Source organism: Vombatus ursinus, unplaced genomic scaffold, assembly GCF_900497805.2.
Source record: "Vombatus ursinus unplaced genomic scaffold, bare-nosed wombat genome assembly UNPS02014858.1, whole genome shotgun sequence".
Classification (NCBI taxonomy): domain Eukaryota; kingdom Metazoa; phylum Chordata; class Mammalia; order Diprotodontia; family Vombatidae; genus Vombatus; species Vombatus ursinus.
Genome location: NW_020954636.1, coordinates 2,000,581 through 2,018,847, shown reverse-complemented (window position 1 = coordinate 2,018,847; position 18,267 = coordinate 2,000,581). Strand labels below are relative to the sequence as shown.

Here is an 18,267-nt window from a genome sequence, read left to right as displayed (position 1 = left end):
ATTCTTGAAGACTTTCAATGATGGCAGCCCTTTTCAATGTCAAAACTCAATTTTTTCTGCATCAGCACCTCACACTATTTCCTTATAAACAGGATATAGTTTCCATACAAGGGAGGGGATTCCCATTCAATGTTTTGGTTGCCATATAACAATCTTGGATCACATTGAGATCACAGTCAAGAAATCCCAAAGCTTTTTTCACATAAACTATATCTAGTCACTCCCTATTCCTTCTAGGATCAAATAGATACTTCTTCATTTGACTTTTAAATTCTTTCACAACTTGGTTCCAAGCTGCCTTTCAAGCCTTATTACAGATTACTCTCCTTTACATATTCTGGGGTCCAGGCAAATTGGCTTTTTTATTATTCCCCACATGTGACATAATAAATTTATGTTAATAAATTGTACAGCCTACAACCTTAATTTTTATCTAAGCCTAGGAGATTAGTTTTCAGGGAAAGAAAAATGGGTAACAGAGATTTGCAAAAATTCATAGGAAGTAGTTCCTCCAGTCTATGTAATGAATGACAGCATATATAGGCTATCATATAATAATAGCATATAACATCATAGCAATAAATGACAGGAGATCAGAATTAATTGATTAATTAATGAGAGATATTGTAATATTAGACATACATAAGGAATTATAAAAACACTCACCTTGATCTCTCTAGAAAGGAAATTGGTCAGGAACCTGTAAAATAGAACCTACCTGTGCAGGCTTTAATTTAAGTGTATGTATCAACCTTAAACCCCTAATACCCAGGTATTCTATTGCTCTGTTCCAATTATACAGAAGCTATAAAAAGAAGAGACCTAAATCACTGGGGCATGACTTAGAATGATAGAACCATACAGGATAATAGAATTAGAATTTATCTGCCCATTCATCTAGTCCAATCCCCTCATTTTACAGCTAAGAAAATGGAAATCTCAGAGGTAAAGTGACCTGTTCAAGGCCATACAGATAGTTATAGAGGTGGGATTACAATGCTGTGTTTACAATGCTAGTGATCATTTGAATAGATGACCCAGGCAAATTAACCTTTAGTTTAGCTCATAGTACTCAGAACATCTCTTTCAAAATATTTAGAAATGATATTTTTAGTAAAGTGTAAGTTTTCTGAGAATTAGCTAATAGTTTGCAGAAAGCGCCTTGTGTCTTCTGAAAATCAAGGCAAAAAGGCCCAAGTTTCAGTTTCATGACACATCTCCCATTGTCTAATCTCCCTCAAATTTCTCTCCTCGATGTTCATTAAATGAAGTGATAAAACACTAAATTCTAAAGGGAACCTAGAGATTGTTTATTTTTTCTCTTTTGGACACATGTAAAATCTGTACTCTAAAATATAAATTAGAAACTAAGAGATAAGAAGTCATTAAAATTGCTAAATGTCACATTAGTATCTCATCAACTAGTATCTCTTAACTATTTATTTTTTGTTCTTCACTTTCCAGTTTGAAAATTATATTCCTTGATACAGGAAAAATCCCAAGAGAATGAGAGTTAAGTATTTTCATTTTTGGAGCCACTATTTTTTCCTTCCTCCACCCCCCATCAAAGCTTTGCAGTCTTTAGCATTTACTGCAAACCTCAGCTTATTCTGAGCTTTAATTGTTGGCACATGCACTGAATGCATGAATCATTGTGTTTGTCTGATGCAAATTCCCCATATGGGGGAGGCAGGAGAATCTGCTTTTGGAACAGTCACAATAATGTATAATGGAATTACACTGGAAAGACTGCAAGGCATGTATTGTTTTCTGGTTCATTTAATGGCCCAACAGTAGCTAAGACAAAGTCTAATTTGACAGTGATGATGACTTTGGACATGAATTTGGTTGGGTCAGTGCTAGGTAGAAACTGAGCTAAGCTTGAACACTCTTTCCAGAGACTGAGGATGGATGGGAAGAGAATACACCCTGAGCTACTGGGGGAAAATGTTTGTACTTTTGTCAATGCTATATCTTTGAAGGAAATAACTTTTTGTAAAAGGTAATTGATGTTAAATGGTAAAATGGAACTGAGTTCACTGGTGCTTAACAGAGGGGGAACAGAGTGAGTAGGGGTGTGAGCTGCTAGCATTAGAGAAGAGACACACCACAAAACCATTGGGACAAGTTAGCACCCAGAAGGGCAGATGCAGCTTCCTTGGTTGTGGCAGAGAGAACCAGAGCACGTGAACTGTAGCCCTTTTGCATTATTATTTGAATGCCCACCACTCCACCTTTTGTACCTGGTCTTTTGAAATATGTGCTCAGCAAAGACTTAAAAAAGAAACTTAATCAGTATTTTTAGTCATTCCCCTGTCATTCTTTCCTCAACCCAGCCTGGCCAAGTGTTTTGAATCTGTTTTGACCATAGAATCAGTCTGCAATGGTAAATAAAGTAAATGTTTTTGAGAAATACTGAGAATGGAGCACACACCAAATTCAAATTGAGTTTTTCAACAGGGATTTCACTTGGCACTCTATTTGGAAGGGATTGCAGGTAAGAAGTGCTAAAAGTTGAGCAAGTCGGGGATATGAAGGACCTGAGAGACAGTTGAGAATAGCAGAAACACAGAAATTTAGGTTTTATTCAGTAGAGAAGTCCTTTTAATTTTGTAGGAATAATGTGAGCAATTGGTTTGCATAAATGAATATGATTTATGAAATACTGTAAATAGTACTTAATGTTTATGAAATTTTCTTTTATTTTGGGGGTATTTTGCATTTATATCATCAATGTATTTGAAGTATCTCAATGCTGTTGAGCCAACTTATCTTTTTTGGCCTTTGCCGTAGATGATACCTACCTTTTCTCCATTGCTTTTTGAAAATTGTTCTTCTAAAATATATAGTACTTTACCACCTTATCTATCATCAATTCTTAGATTACACATTTTCACACTATGTACTCATCATTTCTGCTAAATTTATTGCTGGTCATATATGCAACTCATCAATCAATTCCTCCTTCTAGTTGGAAATTCTGTTGCTGAATTCCCTGTCATTCTTGTTTCTCTCTCACCTAGACAGATGACACAGAAGGCAGAGAGCTGGGTGTCAAGTTAGGAAACTGTGTGACCTTGGCCAAGGCACTTAAACAACTATTTGTCCATGCTTGCTCTACTATAAAATGGGATTAATAATGATGTCTAACTCCCATGGATGTTGATTAAACAAGATAATATTTTTAAAGTTCTCAACCCAGTCACTGGCACATAGTGGTCACTTAATAAATGTTTCTTTCTTTCCTCTTTTTATGCTCTCCATTCTTTCTCTTTCATGTCCCTGGTCTCTAAAAAAAAAAAAAAAAAGTAATGGTGTTTTTTTTTTACATAAAGTGCCATTTCCCATCTTATCTGATATTCTTTCTAAAGTATTATTGATGTATTTTGCAACAAATATGTATTATTAAGCAAAAAAAAATCCCTCCATGGCTATATACATACACACAAACATATTATATATGACATTTTGTACCTTAAATAATCACCTCTCTGTCATGCATAGCATGTTTCATTATCAGTCCTCTGCAACTATGAATGGTCATTGTATTGAATATATTTCTTATAGCTTTCAGAGTATCCTTTTACAATGTCATTACTGTGTACATTATTCTCCTGTTTCTGATCATTTTATTCTTTATCAATTTATAAAAAAGTTTACCTTTATATTTTTGGGCTCCAGTAATAAACCCCATTCTACCAAACTGTTATTAATACTCATTAATTGATTATCCCCCACATCTATGAAAGAGTTCTGTTTCCCTTTCTTATCCATACTTTGGGGATTGGTTTATATAAAGCTAAACACAACAGTGCTTCTTTTGTCTGTCTTCCTAATTTAGTTTTCTTTTAAATTACTGAATACTTCCACGGCTAATCTTTTTCAGTTGTAACTGTTTTTTGCCTTCTGATTATTTGATTAAATTTTGTATATGGGCTTTTGCTACCTCCCACTTTTGACTCTATTTTCCCATTCGTCCTTATAATGCTTGCTTCCACTCTCTAGATCTGTCACTCATTTTTAATGTTTCTCTTAAGTATTGTGCTTGAATGTCAGATTTTCTTTTCAGCTCTGTTATGTTCATCAAGAAAGCTTGAAAGTCCTCTATTTCATTAAATGTTCATTTTTCCCTGGTAAGATTATATTCAGTTTTGCTGGTTAAGTTATTCTTTGTTGTAATCCTGGCTCCTTTGTTTTCCAGGATATCATATTCTAAGTCCTCTCTTCTTTATCATGGTACCTGCTAAATCTCAAGCCACTGACAAAATGGCTTCATGGCATTTAAATGGTTTCTTTCTGGCCCCTTGTGGTATTTTTTCTTTGACCTGGGAGCTCTGAAATTTGGATATAATAGTCATAGGAATTTTTATTTTGGAATTTCTTTCAGGAGTTTATTCATGGATTATTTCAATTTCTGCCTTGCCATCTGGTTCCATGATATCTGGCTAGTTTTCTTTGATAGTTTCCTGAAATATGATGTCTAGGCTCTTTTTTTTTCCCTAAAGATGGCCTTTAGGTAGTCTAATGTAGTCTAATAATTCTTAAATTATCTCTCTTTCATCTTTTTTCCAGGTTAGTTGTTTGTCCAATGCAATGTTTTATACTTTATTCCATTTTTATTAGATGTTTTCAAATCATTGTCTTCTTCTGAATTTGTGTCTTGACCATAGAAGCTTTTTTTATAGTCAAGTTCTTTCTTATTTGTTATTGGCTCCTTTGCTAGCCTCTAGCTTGATTTTGATTTTATGTTAGAGTTGGGCTCCACTCACCTCTTGGGGGTGGGGGTTGTCTGCCTTTGTTTTTTTGATTTTTATGTCCTGCTGTTTTCTCAGCTGAATCTGGGGAGCCTGTAAGTTTTCAGTACTTCCAAAGAAATGTGATCTAGAGAAAATTCTGGTTACTGGCACCTCATGACCACAACGCCTCTCCACACTGGAAATATGACCCATACTTAGGAACAGACCACTACTGTCTTGCAACTGCAAGCACTCCTCTCTAGTCAGTAACTTGGTAATGACCCTCAACATGACTCTGTATATTCAATTTTCTCAACTGTAAAATGGGGATAATAATAGCACCTACCTCACAGGGTGGTTGTGAAGATCAAATGAGATAATATTTGTAAAATATCAAATTCCTCCCTTCTTCTCCCTCCATAATAGTACATACCCTTAATGGCAAGCAGTGAAAGATGTCAGAAACTGCATCTCTTGTTCTGGAATCCAGAAATAACTGAAGCTGATTGATAATTTTCTGAATCCTACATGTGGGCTGATGCTGCAGAAGGCAAAGAGTCACTTCCCCATCAAGGGTTCCTAAATCTCTGAAGACTATCAGAGAGAGGCCACTAACTTTCCTGACCTATAAAGAGTTTACTTAGCCATTAACCAGACATTGAATATTGCTACAGAGAAGATGAATATGAGTAATGTTACCAAGGACACAGTTGTACATATAATCTGTGATTGAATGAAGCAAGAATTTGGATAATTATAAAATTCTTCTTGTCAAAGACTTATTAATCACAAATTTTCATGTACTATGGCACAAACATAATATTAAACTCATTCTACTTTTTTTCTTCAGAGTTTATATTTATCATTAATTTTTGAGAATTGCAGAAATTTTGCAGCTTTGATAAAAGATTTCCAGGAACACTTATTTCTTTGCACCTTTACTTGTCTGGAAGAGTCAAAAGGCATTTGTGTTTACTTTGCATTGGAAAATTATTCTGTATTGTCTTGGCATTTCCTTATCACTTTGGTCCCTCTGTGCTTTGGTTTGTCTAGTCTGTGCATGGCTCCAGATGACTTCCTTTCTTAGCAGCCCAATAGGTAATAATACTACTGTCATCAGGGGGATCTTCTCATTTGACTGGTTTGAGTCATTTTGGTAGGTCATTTTTATTGTCTCTTTGGAAACTTGATAATTTGCATAAAATATTTACACAGTCTGACAATGAAAAGCAACACACATTTGTATCTACACAGATTCTCCTTTACTGTACAATTGAGTAGTATGAGATCTGGTTTTAACTTGCTACTGAAAAGCCATTATTTACAATTTTTGACTGATTATCAGTAGTTAATATAGGTGGTCAAGTCTTCTATGATGGTCTGTCTGTCCCCAAAACTCTCTTCAGGGCTCCTTTTACTTCATTGTTCCTCAGACTATAAATAAGGGGGTTCAGCATGGGGTTAAATAGGCTATGGAATAGGAGGAGATATTTCTGCTGCTCTTTGTGGTTCCCATGCTTGGGCCCAATGTACATAATGATGGCAGTGCCATAGAAGAGTCCTACTACACAGAGATGGGAAGAGCAGGTGGAAAAGGCTTTCTGTCTCCCCTCTCTTGACTGGCTATGCAGGACTACCCAGATGATTCGCATGTAGGAGATCACAATTGAGGAAAAGGGTCCAACCAACACAAAAGCAGCTCCAGATAAGACCAAGATCTCATTGATATGGGTGTCAGCACAGGCAAGTTTGAGAATAGCTAAGATTTCACAAAAAAAGTGGTTGACTTTCTGGGGACCACAGAAAGGCAATGGCAATAATAAAAATAAATGGATCAGGGCCAAAATGTACCCAAGGGCCCAAGAGATCAATACTAGAGTGATACACACCTTCCAGCTCATGATAACAGTGTATCTGAGGGGGTGGCAAATTGCTACATAGCGATCATAAGACATTACCACTAGGAGAAGACATTCTGTGTGGGCAAAAGTCAAAAAGAGAAAAGTTTGTGTTATGCATCCTGCATATGATATGGGTTTGACAGGATCCAGTAGATTTGCTAGCATCTGGGGCACAGTGTTACAGGCATAGGAAATGTCAACAAGGGCCAAGTGTGAGAGGAAGAAATACATGGGGGTGTGGAGTCGGGCCTCCAGAGAGATGAGTCCTAAGATTACTCCATTGCCCATTAGGGTGAAGGCATATAGTAGAGAGAAGAGCCCAAAGAGGAACATTTGCATGTCAGGTCCAACAGAAAATCCCATCAAGATGAATTCTCTCACCATTGTCTGATTGTTAGCCATACTTCTGTGACAGAGACAAAGAGATTGCCAAAGTCCAGTAAATGAGAAATGTCTATATTGAGCATTATGGTATGCATTTGGTGTGTGCAACACTTTCAATGGCCTTACTGTGACATTATTGAATTCTTAAAAACTCAATTTCTGTCCAAATGAAATTTCATTTCCAAATACCCCAGTTCTTGGAGGCAGGACTCACTATTTGACAAAAATTCCTGGGAAAACCAGAAAGAAGTCTGGCAGAAATTAGTCCATGAATTAGAAATTAGAAATTTAGTCCATGAATTGATATCATATACCAAGTTTCAAATGAATTCATGACTTATCTAATAAAATGTCCCATAATATTAAATTCAGAAGATCAATGAAGGAAATACTTATTGCAACTATAGTTAAAAATTAACCCATGATAATACAAGGTATATAAAAGATCCCAAAAGATAAAATGGACAATATTGATTATAGAAAATTAAAAAGTTTTTGTACAAACAAAATCCTAAGTAGATTGGAAACAGTTGACTGGGAAAAAAACATTTCTACCAAATTCCTCTAATAAAAGCCAAATTTCTAAGATATGAAATGAACTGATTCAAATGTATCATAAAATGAGTCTTTCCCCAATATAAAAATGGTGAAAGATATGAGCATTCAAAACTCAAAGAAAAAAATCCAAGATAAAAAATAGGTATACAAAAATATAAAATTACTAATAGAAAAATCAAAATCAAACAAATTTGATATTCCAGCTCATGTTTATCAGATTGGAAAAATAATATAAAAATAAACATGAAAATTTATTAGAGGAATTGTAGATAAACAGGCACACTAATACATGATTGGTGGAGCTATGAATTGATCCAGTCATTCTGGAAAGCAACTTGAACAATACCTCAAATGTCACTAAATTGTGTTTATCTATTAATTCTGTAATACTACGACTAGACCTATACCCCAAAGAAATCAAAGACAGAGGAAATGTATCTATATGCCAAAAGTATTTATAGCAGGTCTTTTGTGGTGATAAAGAACTAGATTCTAAGGGTTTAGTCACCTGCTGGGGAATGGTTGAACGAATTATGGTATGTGACTTTAATGGAACATCACTTCATCTTAAAATGATTAAAAGAATTATTTTGGATAAACTTGGGAAGATTTGTATCAAGTGATCCAATGAAGTAAGCATAACTCAGAGCAAAAAGTATGTAACAACAATGTCATTGTGAAAAAAACAACTAAGAAATATGTAAGAATTCTGATCAATGTCAACCTTGATTCCATAAAATTAGTCATGAAAAATGCTGCCCACATCCTGACAACGAAGTGATGGACTTAAGTTGAAGAATGAGACAGATATAGCCAATTGGAGACTTGTTCTGTGTAATGATGTATATATTTTTCAAGGGTTATTTCTTTTCTTGTTCCTTTCTTTTTGGCAGAGTCTTCTTGGGCACAAAATAATTATTAATAGAATTACCAAAATGAAAAGAAAAAGCAAGAAAAAGGATCATTAGCATTTAATTATATATACATATGTGTTTGTGTGTGTGTATATATATACACACACATATTTGTATTTTCACATATATATGAATATGTGTGTATGTATATCCCTACAGGTGGGCCATTTTATTTGCCTTCCTCTTCCTTTCTCCTCCTTCCACCTCTTCCTTTGGCTGCCATTGATTCTGGAAATTATTTGTTAATTTATAATACTATACATCAGCTCACCATTTTTCTGAATCACTAGACCAAAACTCTCTTAGCTGGCTGCTACTTCCATACATTTTCTGTCTTTCTCTATTACAACATGAACTTGTTTGAAAGCAGGGGCTATTGCAGTACTTGCAATCTCAGAACATAACACAGTACCTGGTACATAGTTACTTAATTTTTGATTCATGTTTTGTAACTTTATTTAGGGATTAGTTTCATTCTCAGATTTCTGAATACTGTCAGTTTTGCTTTAACAAGTTCCTAAAAATCACTGTGCTGTACAAAATGGTGCAATAAAAACTACAGAGCTTAGGAGAAAAACACTCAAAAACTTTTCAATGACACATATAAAAGACAGAAACCTAATAAAATGGTAGCACAGTTTTATACATGTTAAATGATTTAGAAATATATAAGTATGACAATAAAAAGTGGTGGTGTCCAAGGCCTTCAGCAAGGAAGAACAAGTTGTGCAATCAGGTCACAATATTGGGCCTAAGGCTGGAGGTATTATGGGAAGGGGAAGGCAGTGGATCTGGGAGTAGGTATGGTATGGACTATCCTTTCTCTTCTACCAATAGCTCCTACTGTACAAGAAGATACATAATAAATGTTAAAGTTTACCTTAACAAACACCTGAAGTTTAACTGTGGAAGTGGGCATGGGAAAGATTGTATCTTGTGAGTTACTATGAAGTGGTGTTATCCAGTATTGAAAGCCAACACAACCAGTGAATTGAGGTAGTTGGTAGGGGTTTGAGGTATGTGTGTTTTGTGTTCAATGGTTTAGCTGGACCCAATTTTCTATTGGTCACTGACCAAATCAAAACAAGCATTATAGCAGAAGCAATTGTATTTTTTTTTTGCATCACAATTTGATTCTCCATTTTGTTATATTTTCTTGCTACTTTCCCATGATATTTTCTGTCACTAAATAACTTAGGTTTAGAGAATGAATTTGATACAATACAATTCCATTCAACAATTATTTGTTAACATCTCTCATGTCCAAGATATTCCAATAGAAAATGAAAATACAAAGATAGGTAAGAAAGAAATTGATTCCAAGGAACATTCAATCTTGTGAGAGGAAATGACTATGATTTGAGGATAGATGTAGAATGAGTAGGAGAGCTGATAAAGAAACATGAGGAAGAAATCCAATTCTGAACAGTTTTTTTTTTCATACCTCAGAACCTATCAATTTGATAGGGACAAAAAGAATCAAAGCCCAAGTCATCCACAGCTAACATCTGACACTTTCTTACTTCATGTATTCTTAGAGTGGTTATTTCATCTCTTATCAGAGAAGAATGATAGCAGACTTCAATGGTCTAGTAACTGTTCAAAGGTTTTGCTTCTTAGATGTACTGGGGCCAGGAGAACTGAAAAGGTTAGGGCAGACTAGTTTCTAAAGGGACTTCTCTCATGACTCAATTTGGGTTGATCGCAGCATATCACCCTGCTATTGGAAGCCACTGCTGTCCATGCTCTGGCCATATGGCTTTCTGACCCCTCTTTGTTCCATCACTGACTCCAAAAGTCCTGGGATATCACCACCGCCATAGCTATAGCATGGTCATGAGAATCAGTTCTTGGAAGGGCCTACAATCCTAGCCCAACTTCTATGAACCCAGAATCAGAGCCTGAGATTGGGGCTACTCAGAAGTAGCTTCTTAGTCTCCATCTCAGGACTAGTGATTTATACCACCCTGTATCACCCAATAAACCTACAAGCCATCACCTAGTGAAAGAGACATTGATACTTACAGTGTTGTTAGTCCCATTCTTGTCTAGTTTGTTAGACATACAATTCTCAGAGAAATAGGAAAAGTGAATGCAAACTAGGGCTAGAAATTCAGCTCCCATCAGCAGCTACTGGAGGAGAATTTCAATTTCAGGAGCACTTACTGCCCAGGCAAATAAGGACCAAGGTAGGAATCAAGGACTTCTTCACTGATACACAGATGAGACACAGGTTTTATTCTTTACACAATTCAACACAAACTAATCCCTAGGTAATTCTGAAGATTGAGAGCAATTGGAGGGTCTATGGAACCTCATCTCCAACTACTTCCTCAGTGCAAGGGAACCAAGGTTTATCTGTTCCAGTCTCTCAAGATCTCAGTTAGATGTTTTCAGGGGAATAGGAAAGAGCCATGATGACAACACTCAGGATAAACACTGGAAACTTCAACAAAAGCAAGTCATAATCTTTCAAGATAATAACAATTAAATTCCCCTGATATTTCATGATTAATGAGATTGCTCCAACCCCAGAATCACATAAGTGAATTCATTATCGACTAGGAGAAGTAGATTCAGTACGCTACTGGAACTTTGCACTAACTTCTGATATTCATCCTTTTTCCCTCTATTGTGGCCTGGGCCCCTTACTACTTTTGAGTTGCAATAAAAACAAAGAATTTGAATCCACAATCTATTGCAAATAAATAACTTCATGCAAACAAGCTGAGAAGCTAGATTCCAGAAACATGGTACAGAAAGTCTGTGGGGAATGTTAAAAAGTTAGTACAGGGGATTGTAGAATCCATGAAAAATATCTCTGATGTCCCAATGCAACTTGTTAGATTCTATCTATTAGAGCGTTTGATTGAGACATAGATCACTTAGGAAAATTTTATTTCCCTTTGGAAAATTTTCCTTTTGTGAAGTTTATACTGAATAAAATCCTTTCCAAAAGCAATGGAACTCTAATATATCAGAATCCACCATGTCCTGTCCTCTTACCACTGGAATGGTAGGTGATGGATGCAAGTAGTGTCCCCAGAAGACATAGTTCAGAAAAATTAAGAACCGGAGATGTTTCAGTTTGAATTAAAAAAAAAGAACACATCTTTGAGATAAAAAAAAACAATTCTTTTCTTATACCCACACATACCTGTGGCCAAGTATTATTTTATAAATACAATAAAATAAATAATCTATAAACCAACAAATTCATAAGAATAAGAGATTTGAGCTGCCTAGGTTTTTTGAAAGAAAATTAATTTAATTTGCTATAATCACTCTTCCATTTATCAGAGATGCTCATTGACATCAATCAAGGAGGATTTAAACCAATTTGCGGGAAAAGTTCAATCCTAGTTTTCAATATTTTTTCTCAGTTCCTTGGTTCCCTTGCAGTGAGGAAATAGTTGGATATGAAGTTCCATAGGCCCTCCAATTGCTATCAGTCTTCAGAATTATCTAGGGATGGGTTTGGGTTGAACTGTGTAAAGGAAAAAACCCAGATATTTCCTTATCTACAGATAAGTCGTGGCTGCTTTTGGCTATGTCTCAGCTGCTCCCAATTTCAAAGCTTTCTCTAACAAGGCTCTCCCTAAATTAAGAATTTCTTCCCTCATTGGACCTTCATAGGAGCAGCAACCAGTCTTTATAATTTTTTTCCCTCTCCAATCTCCACCATTCTGCCCTTTGATGTTTGAGGTATCTGTGTTTTGTGTTCAGTGGTTTAGCTGGAGCCAATTTTCTATTGCTCACTGATGAAATCAAAATAAGCATTATAGCAGAAGCAATTGTATTTTTTTTGCATCACAATTTGATTCTCCATTTTCTTATATTTTTCTTGCTACTTTCCAGGGGACCAGGTTATTAAAACCTTTTAAAAATTAAAATTAAAAAAGACTAATAGTTTTTATTTGATTCTAGAGGTAATAGTTTAGAGTTTACTGAGCAGGGATATGACAACATTGGATCTCTTCTTTTAGGAAATCAATTAGATAGATAGATGATAGATAGATAGATAGATAGATAGATAGATAGATAGTATTTATATAGTGTATTAATATTAGCAAATATTAGGTCATAAAAGAAACTGCATATTGCCCCAGGAATCCCCTCTGCTTCTCTATTACAGCCTTTAAGTTTCATAGTGAGGGGAGTAACACTTGGATAGATCTTCCCTTCCCTAAATTCCTTTTTTGGCATCATTTCAAAATCCATCACCATCTGGGTTGCCACCTCCTGCATGCACATGCATTTGACAGTCTACCTCTTAAAAAGTCATTACCATCAATAGTCAAGTGCTCCAAGGATAGGAAGAGGCAGTTTTGAAGGAAGAAATGCTAGCTATTAACAATCATAAAAATGAATCACCAAACATTTATTAAGTGCTGACTGTTTTTCCAGGCTAGGGAATGTAAGGAATAAATGAAAGTTCAAGGAGTTCATATTTTTTTTAATGAAAGATGCAACCTATTCATGAAATAGTACATAAAAGAAAAATACGTAATCATAGCAATGGAACAGAAGGCACCAGCAGCCAGGTGGGCTGGAAAGACCTTCTGCAGGAGGTAGCACTTGAGCTGAATCTCAAATGAAGCCAGGGTGTCTAAGAGTCAGAGACTGGGAAGAAAAGTATTCCATGGATATAAGACAGCCAATGCAAAGACATTGAGATCAGAGATGGAGCAACATGTATGGAAAAACAAAACAAAACAGAAATTAGACTCGTATGGTTGGATGACAACATAAATGGTGGGGAGTAATGTATTAAAAGAATAAAAAAGGTAAAAGGGGACCAGGTTATTAAAACCTTTTAAAAATTAAAATTAAAAGAGGCTAACAGTTTTTATTTGATTCTAGAGGTAATAGTTTAGAGTTTACTGAGCAGGGATATGAAAACTTTGGGTCTCTTCTTTTAGGAAATCACTTATATATACATATATATATAGATAGATAGATAGATAGTATTTATGTAGTGTATTAATATTAGCAAAGCACTTTATGAATACTATCTTGTTTAATCTTCACAACAAGTCTGTAAGGTAGTTGCTATTATTATCACTGTTTTGTAAATGAGGCAACTGAGGATGAAAGGTGTTAAATGACTTGCCCAGAGTCACTGAGCTAGTAAATGTCTTAGGCAGAATTTGAATTCAGGTCTTCTGACTTTCTGTCAAGCACTCAATCCATCATGCCTTCTACTTGTTTATTATTATGTACCTAAAAAAATGACACAAACTCTGCTAGGCACTGGGAATAAAAATACAGGGGATAGTCCCTGGCCTCAAGAAGTTTATGTTCTACTAGGGTGATATAACATGTTCACAGGTAACTAAATATGGAATAGATGAAAAAAACTTCACTAAATTTGAGGGAGGAGTACTAATAAGTGAGGGAATTAGGAAAGGCTTGAAGGAGGTGGCACTTAAGAAAAGTCTAGGAGTTGGAACAAACAGAGGAGAGGAGGGAGAACATTCCAGACACAAGGGACAGTCCCTGCAAAGGCAAAGAGGTGGGAGAATAAAAGTCACATATAGTAAACAGCTAGTAGACTACTTTGGGTGGAGCATAGAATGCGGGATTAGAAAAGGGTGTAACCTTCTTAGAAAGATCTATTAGAGTCAGATTGTAAAGCATTTTAAACTATGAAGAGGAGAGTTTGTATTTTATCCTATAGGCATTGGAAACCATTGAAGCTTCTTGATCAGGGGAGAGTCAGTAATATCTGTTCATAAGGAATATTAACTTGGTAGCTTTATAGAGAATGAGTTCTAGAGGGCAGAGGTTGGAAGCAGGGGGGGATTAATTAGAAGCTAATGCAGTAATCCAGGTTACAGGTGATGAGTGCCTGGAATATGGTGGTTGTGGTATAAGTAGAGAGTAGGGGAAAGACATAAAAGAGAATGAGAAAGTAGAATCAGCAAAAGCTGACATTTGTTTAGATACCAGGTATAAATAAGAATCAAGAGTGGAGGATGATTTCTAGGTTAGGAATCTGGGTGCCTGAAAGGTAGTAGTTCCTTGGACAGAAAAAGGAAGTTAGGAGGAGAAAAAAGTTGAGAAGGAAATATAATAAATTCTGTTTTGATTATATTGAGTTTGAGATGGCTGTGGGCATCCAAATGAAGCTGTCACTGAAACATTTATAATCATGTGACTAAAGCTGAAGAAAGAGATGAGGACTAGCTAAATAAATTAGTGAGTCATCTGTATAGAGAATGTATGGGACTTGATGAAATCAGAGAATTGAGAGTATAATTCCTTTCTCTGATGTTGACTTATATAGACTTGAATTAAGCATGTCCAGAAGGAGGTGGTGCCTCATGAAACATAACAGCTCCAGCAGAACCAAGTGTGAGACTGCTTCCTGTCTATCATACTTTGCTTGCCAGAATACCTAAACTGTGACAGCCAGAGCCAATTATAAATGCTGATGGATGTCTATTGCTGCAGGTCAATATTTGCACACTTGTTTTTATATCAACCCATCTATAACTCTTGAATGCCTTTAAATTTCTTTTTTTAATTTCTGTGTCCTCAACTAGTGATGGACAAAATGTATTTGTAGCTTTGTGAGTTGTTACTCAATAGTAAGAAATACCTGTACTCTTTTTGTGTAATAAGAAAGAATTAAAAACAAAGAAGATAGATACCCATTAATTGACAAATGACTACACAAATTATGGTACATGAATATAATAGAATAGTACATGAAGAAATGATGGATATGAAGAAAATACAAACAGACTGATATGAACTGATGCAAAGTGAATTAAGCAGAACCAAGAAAATTATATACACAAAGGACTTCAACTATACAATTGAAAAGAACAACAACAAAAATAAAAATTGAATACTGTTAAATTACATTGATTGAGGTTGGCTCCTAACATGAGATATTAGAATGCACTTTTTTCCTTTTTGTTGAATTGGAAAATATGGGCATAGAACACGGCTAATGTTAGACTTGGTTTATTGTTAGTTTATGGAAACTCTTTTTCCTCTTTTTTTAACCCTCTGTTATAAGTGATGACTCTCCTCTGGGGAGGAAGGATTTATTGGGAAAAGATGTTAATGTATAAAAGCAAAAGAAATCAATTAAAGATTTAAAAAAAACTTTAGAACTAGTGTGACATGACAGACACTGTACAGAAAGGAAGAAGGACTTTTGGCAAGGTGATGGAATGAGAGCTCATATGAAGATACTAGTACTAAAAATTCTCTTAAATAACAAAAATAGAAACAATCCAAATTAAAAAGGGTAGGGAAAGAAGATGTGCAATCAAAGAATCTCAAAAGAGAATAGACCCATAAAGAGAAAAAGAAAGGTCAAGGAAAAGAAGAGGCAATTAAAAAGAAACAAGCAAATATGCAAAAATACTTCAGGATAAATTAATATTGTAACATAATCCAAAAACAAAATAATGAATTAGTATCAACAACATCTTTAGATTAAGAACAAAATTGGCAGTCTTCTAAGATAAATTACAAGTGGATAACAAACATCAAAAAAGGAAATAATGGAAAAAGTAATAGACATCAAGACTCAATACAGAATTATTTAAAACAGAGCTTTTATTCATTAAAATATCAGACAAATTACTTGAAACAACACCATGGAGAAATCTGTGAAAAATTTAAATGTGAGAAAAGGACGATTCTGGTGAAAAACAAAAAAGGAAAAGTGGAATAGGCAGTAAAAGCAGATCAAAAGACAAATCAGTGGAAGGAGAGTATAATTTTATCAGCATAAATAATGGAACTAGAGAAAATTGAAGTCTTATTGATATTTCTGTCTAGGGAAAGGAAAAAGTTGGGGAAATCAAAACTTGAAAATATTATGGAAGCAATAGTAGAAATTAAAACATTGTCTTTAATCAATCAACAACAAAAATATATTAAGCCCTCACTAGATGCTAAGTAACATGCACTGCTTATGCTTAACTATGCTTAATTTAGGTAGTTAACACTATGCTAAGCACTGGAGATACAAGGAAAAAAGAACAAAACATCCCCTCCCTCAAGGAATTCTATTGATCTATTAATCTAAAAATATCTAAATATAAGTAAATATCTATAGATAGCTATGTACACATATACATACATATGATTAGATATAAATATTCATCAATAGAAAGATTGATAGATTGATAGATAGACTTTCCATTTCCAATTCATCCTAAGACTTTTTTGAATATGTAAATATTTCAATTTTGCTGCTCAAAAAAAAAAAAGAATTTAGGCAGAGTTGTTCATTCTACCCATCTCAGGTGCAAGGTACCTCTAGGACCTCAGATGGGTCCAAGTGGCCTTGTTTATGGAGTTGTGTCTCTTCCTGCTCCTCTCATTGGCCCAAGATGTTTCAGTATACTGGTCATATTTGTTGACCACTATTGCCTCTGTCTCATCCTCAGCACTGTCATCTCTTTTATGGAAATTCCAATCACAAGAGGAAAAAGAGAAGTATGACAGTGATAAAGAAAGAGCAAAGCACAAATAGTATCCCTGTGTCCTATTGTGCACTTCCTATACCTATCACAAAAATAATCACGAGAACCTAAAAAGGGAAAGGAGAATTTTTTTCTAAGTCTAAAACCTGAGAATTTGTTCTACCAGTGTGTCTCTCTGGATAATTTCCTCAGGTCCAGAATATTTCTATGAGACAAAAGAGAGAGGCAAATTCTCCCAGCCTACATTTCTCCCATCAGCGAGACATTTTGCAACTCCTGCAAAGTTCTTCAGGGTAACTTAGCTATACATTAAAAGTATTATTATAAGTTCCAAAATTCAACATTTATGGTAATTATGCCATCATTGCTGGCAATCATCATTGTTCCATTTATATCATATCTATAATAACTTTATGAAGAAACAGTGACAAAGCCCTACTTCAGTGAATAGTATAGAAATTAAACATAGGATGTATCATATGTAAACATAGTGTTAATACAGGTAAACCCTTGATATATAAGTAAATAAACATAGAAGAACAATAAAACTTCTTACATATACCATAGTTAATAATCACAAATCAAATCATGCACATACCATGAATATGTAAGAAAATAAAAAGCAAAGAAAAGCAGTAAATAGAAACTGTGCACTAATAGTTGACACATAAACCAACACACACAAGCCAATGAAGTTATTTCCAAATCATATGTAACATGTAGGGAAAATTCTGTTTTCATCTGGTAATGTATGTATCTACTTCTCCTACTTTAGTAATATCATAAATTAGTTTGATCCCTGGCAAGATAGGTCTTGCCATACTGAAATTTTTTGACATATTTGAACTTATACTTGATCTTTTTGAGGTTCTAGGATTATTTTCAGCGTTCACAGACCTACAGGCCTGCATTTCCAAACTTGAGATTGGATATGGTTCAGACTGATTATCAATATCTTTAAACATTCTAAATTTGTCTCTGTATCCTATGCATTTCCATAGAGGAAACAGGAGTCAGGAAATAATCTCCCTTCTTGGGTTCACCCATCCCCAAATGTCTACATGTAAATTCTCATTAAAGACCAAACCTGTCATTTCATTATGGTGTATAATTTCTCCATCAGACTCACTAACTTTAGAGCCATTTTCTGGGTCATACAATCCTTTACAACTGGTAAGTGGTCTCTTTTCCTTAGAGTCCCTCTGAAAGCCTGTCCATCATTTCTTAGGATACCATTCTCTTATATGACTTTATTAATAGCCCCACATATGACATATACACATGAGTGTGGTAATCAGGGTCAGCTCTTTTATTCCCTTCC

At 35.0% G+C, this 18,267-nt stretch overlaps 1 protein-coding gene across 1 annotated transcript; it reads right to left on the bottom strand.

The window, feature by feature from the left end:
* Positions 1-6,106: 6,106 nt before the first annotated feature.
* LOC114027325 (olfactory receptor 13-like) lies at positions 6,107-7,045 on the bottom strand. The gene has a single exon (XM_027841301.1). It carries the CDS (start codon positions 7,037-7,039, stop codon positions 6,107-6,109), a length of 933 nt encoding a protein of 310 aa, XP_027697102.1. The 5' UTR covers positions 7,040-7,045.
* Positions 7,046-18,267: the final 11,222 nt, after the last annotated feature.

Bases quoted from the DNA above. Each gene is read 5' to 3' on its own strand.
- LOC114027325 (XM_027841301.1), bottom strand. From the start codon at position 7,039: ATGGCTAACAATCAGACAATGGTGAGAGAATTCATCTTGATGGGATTT.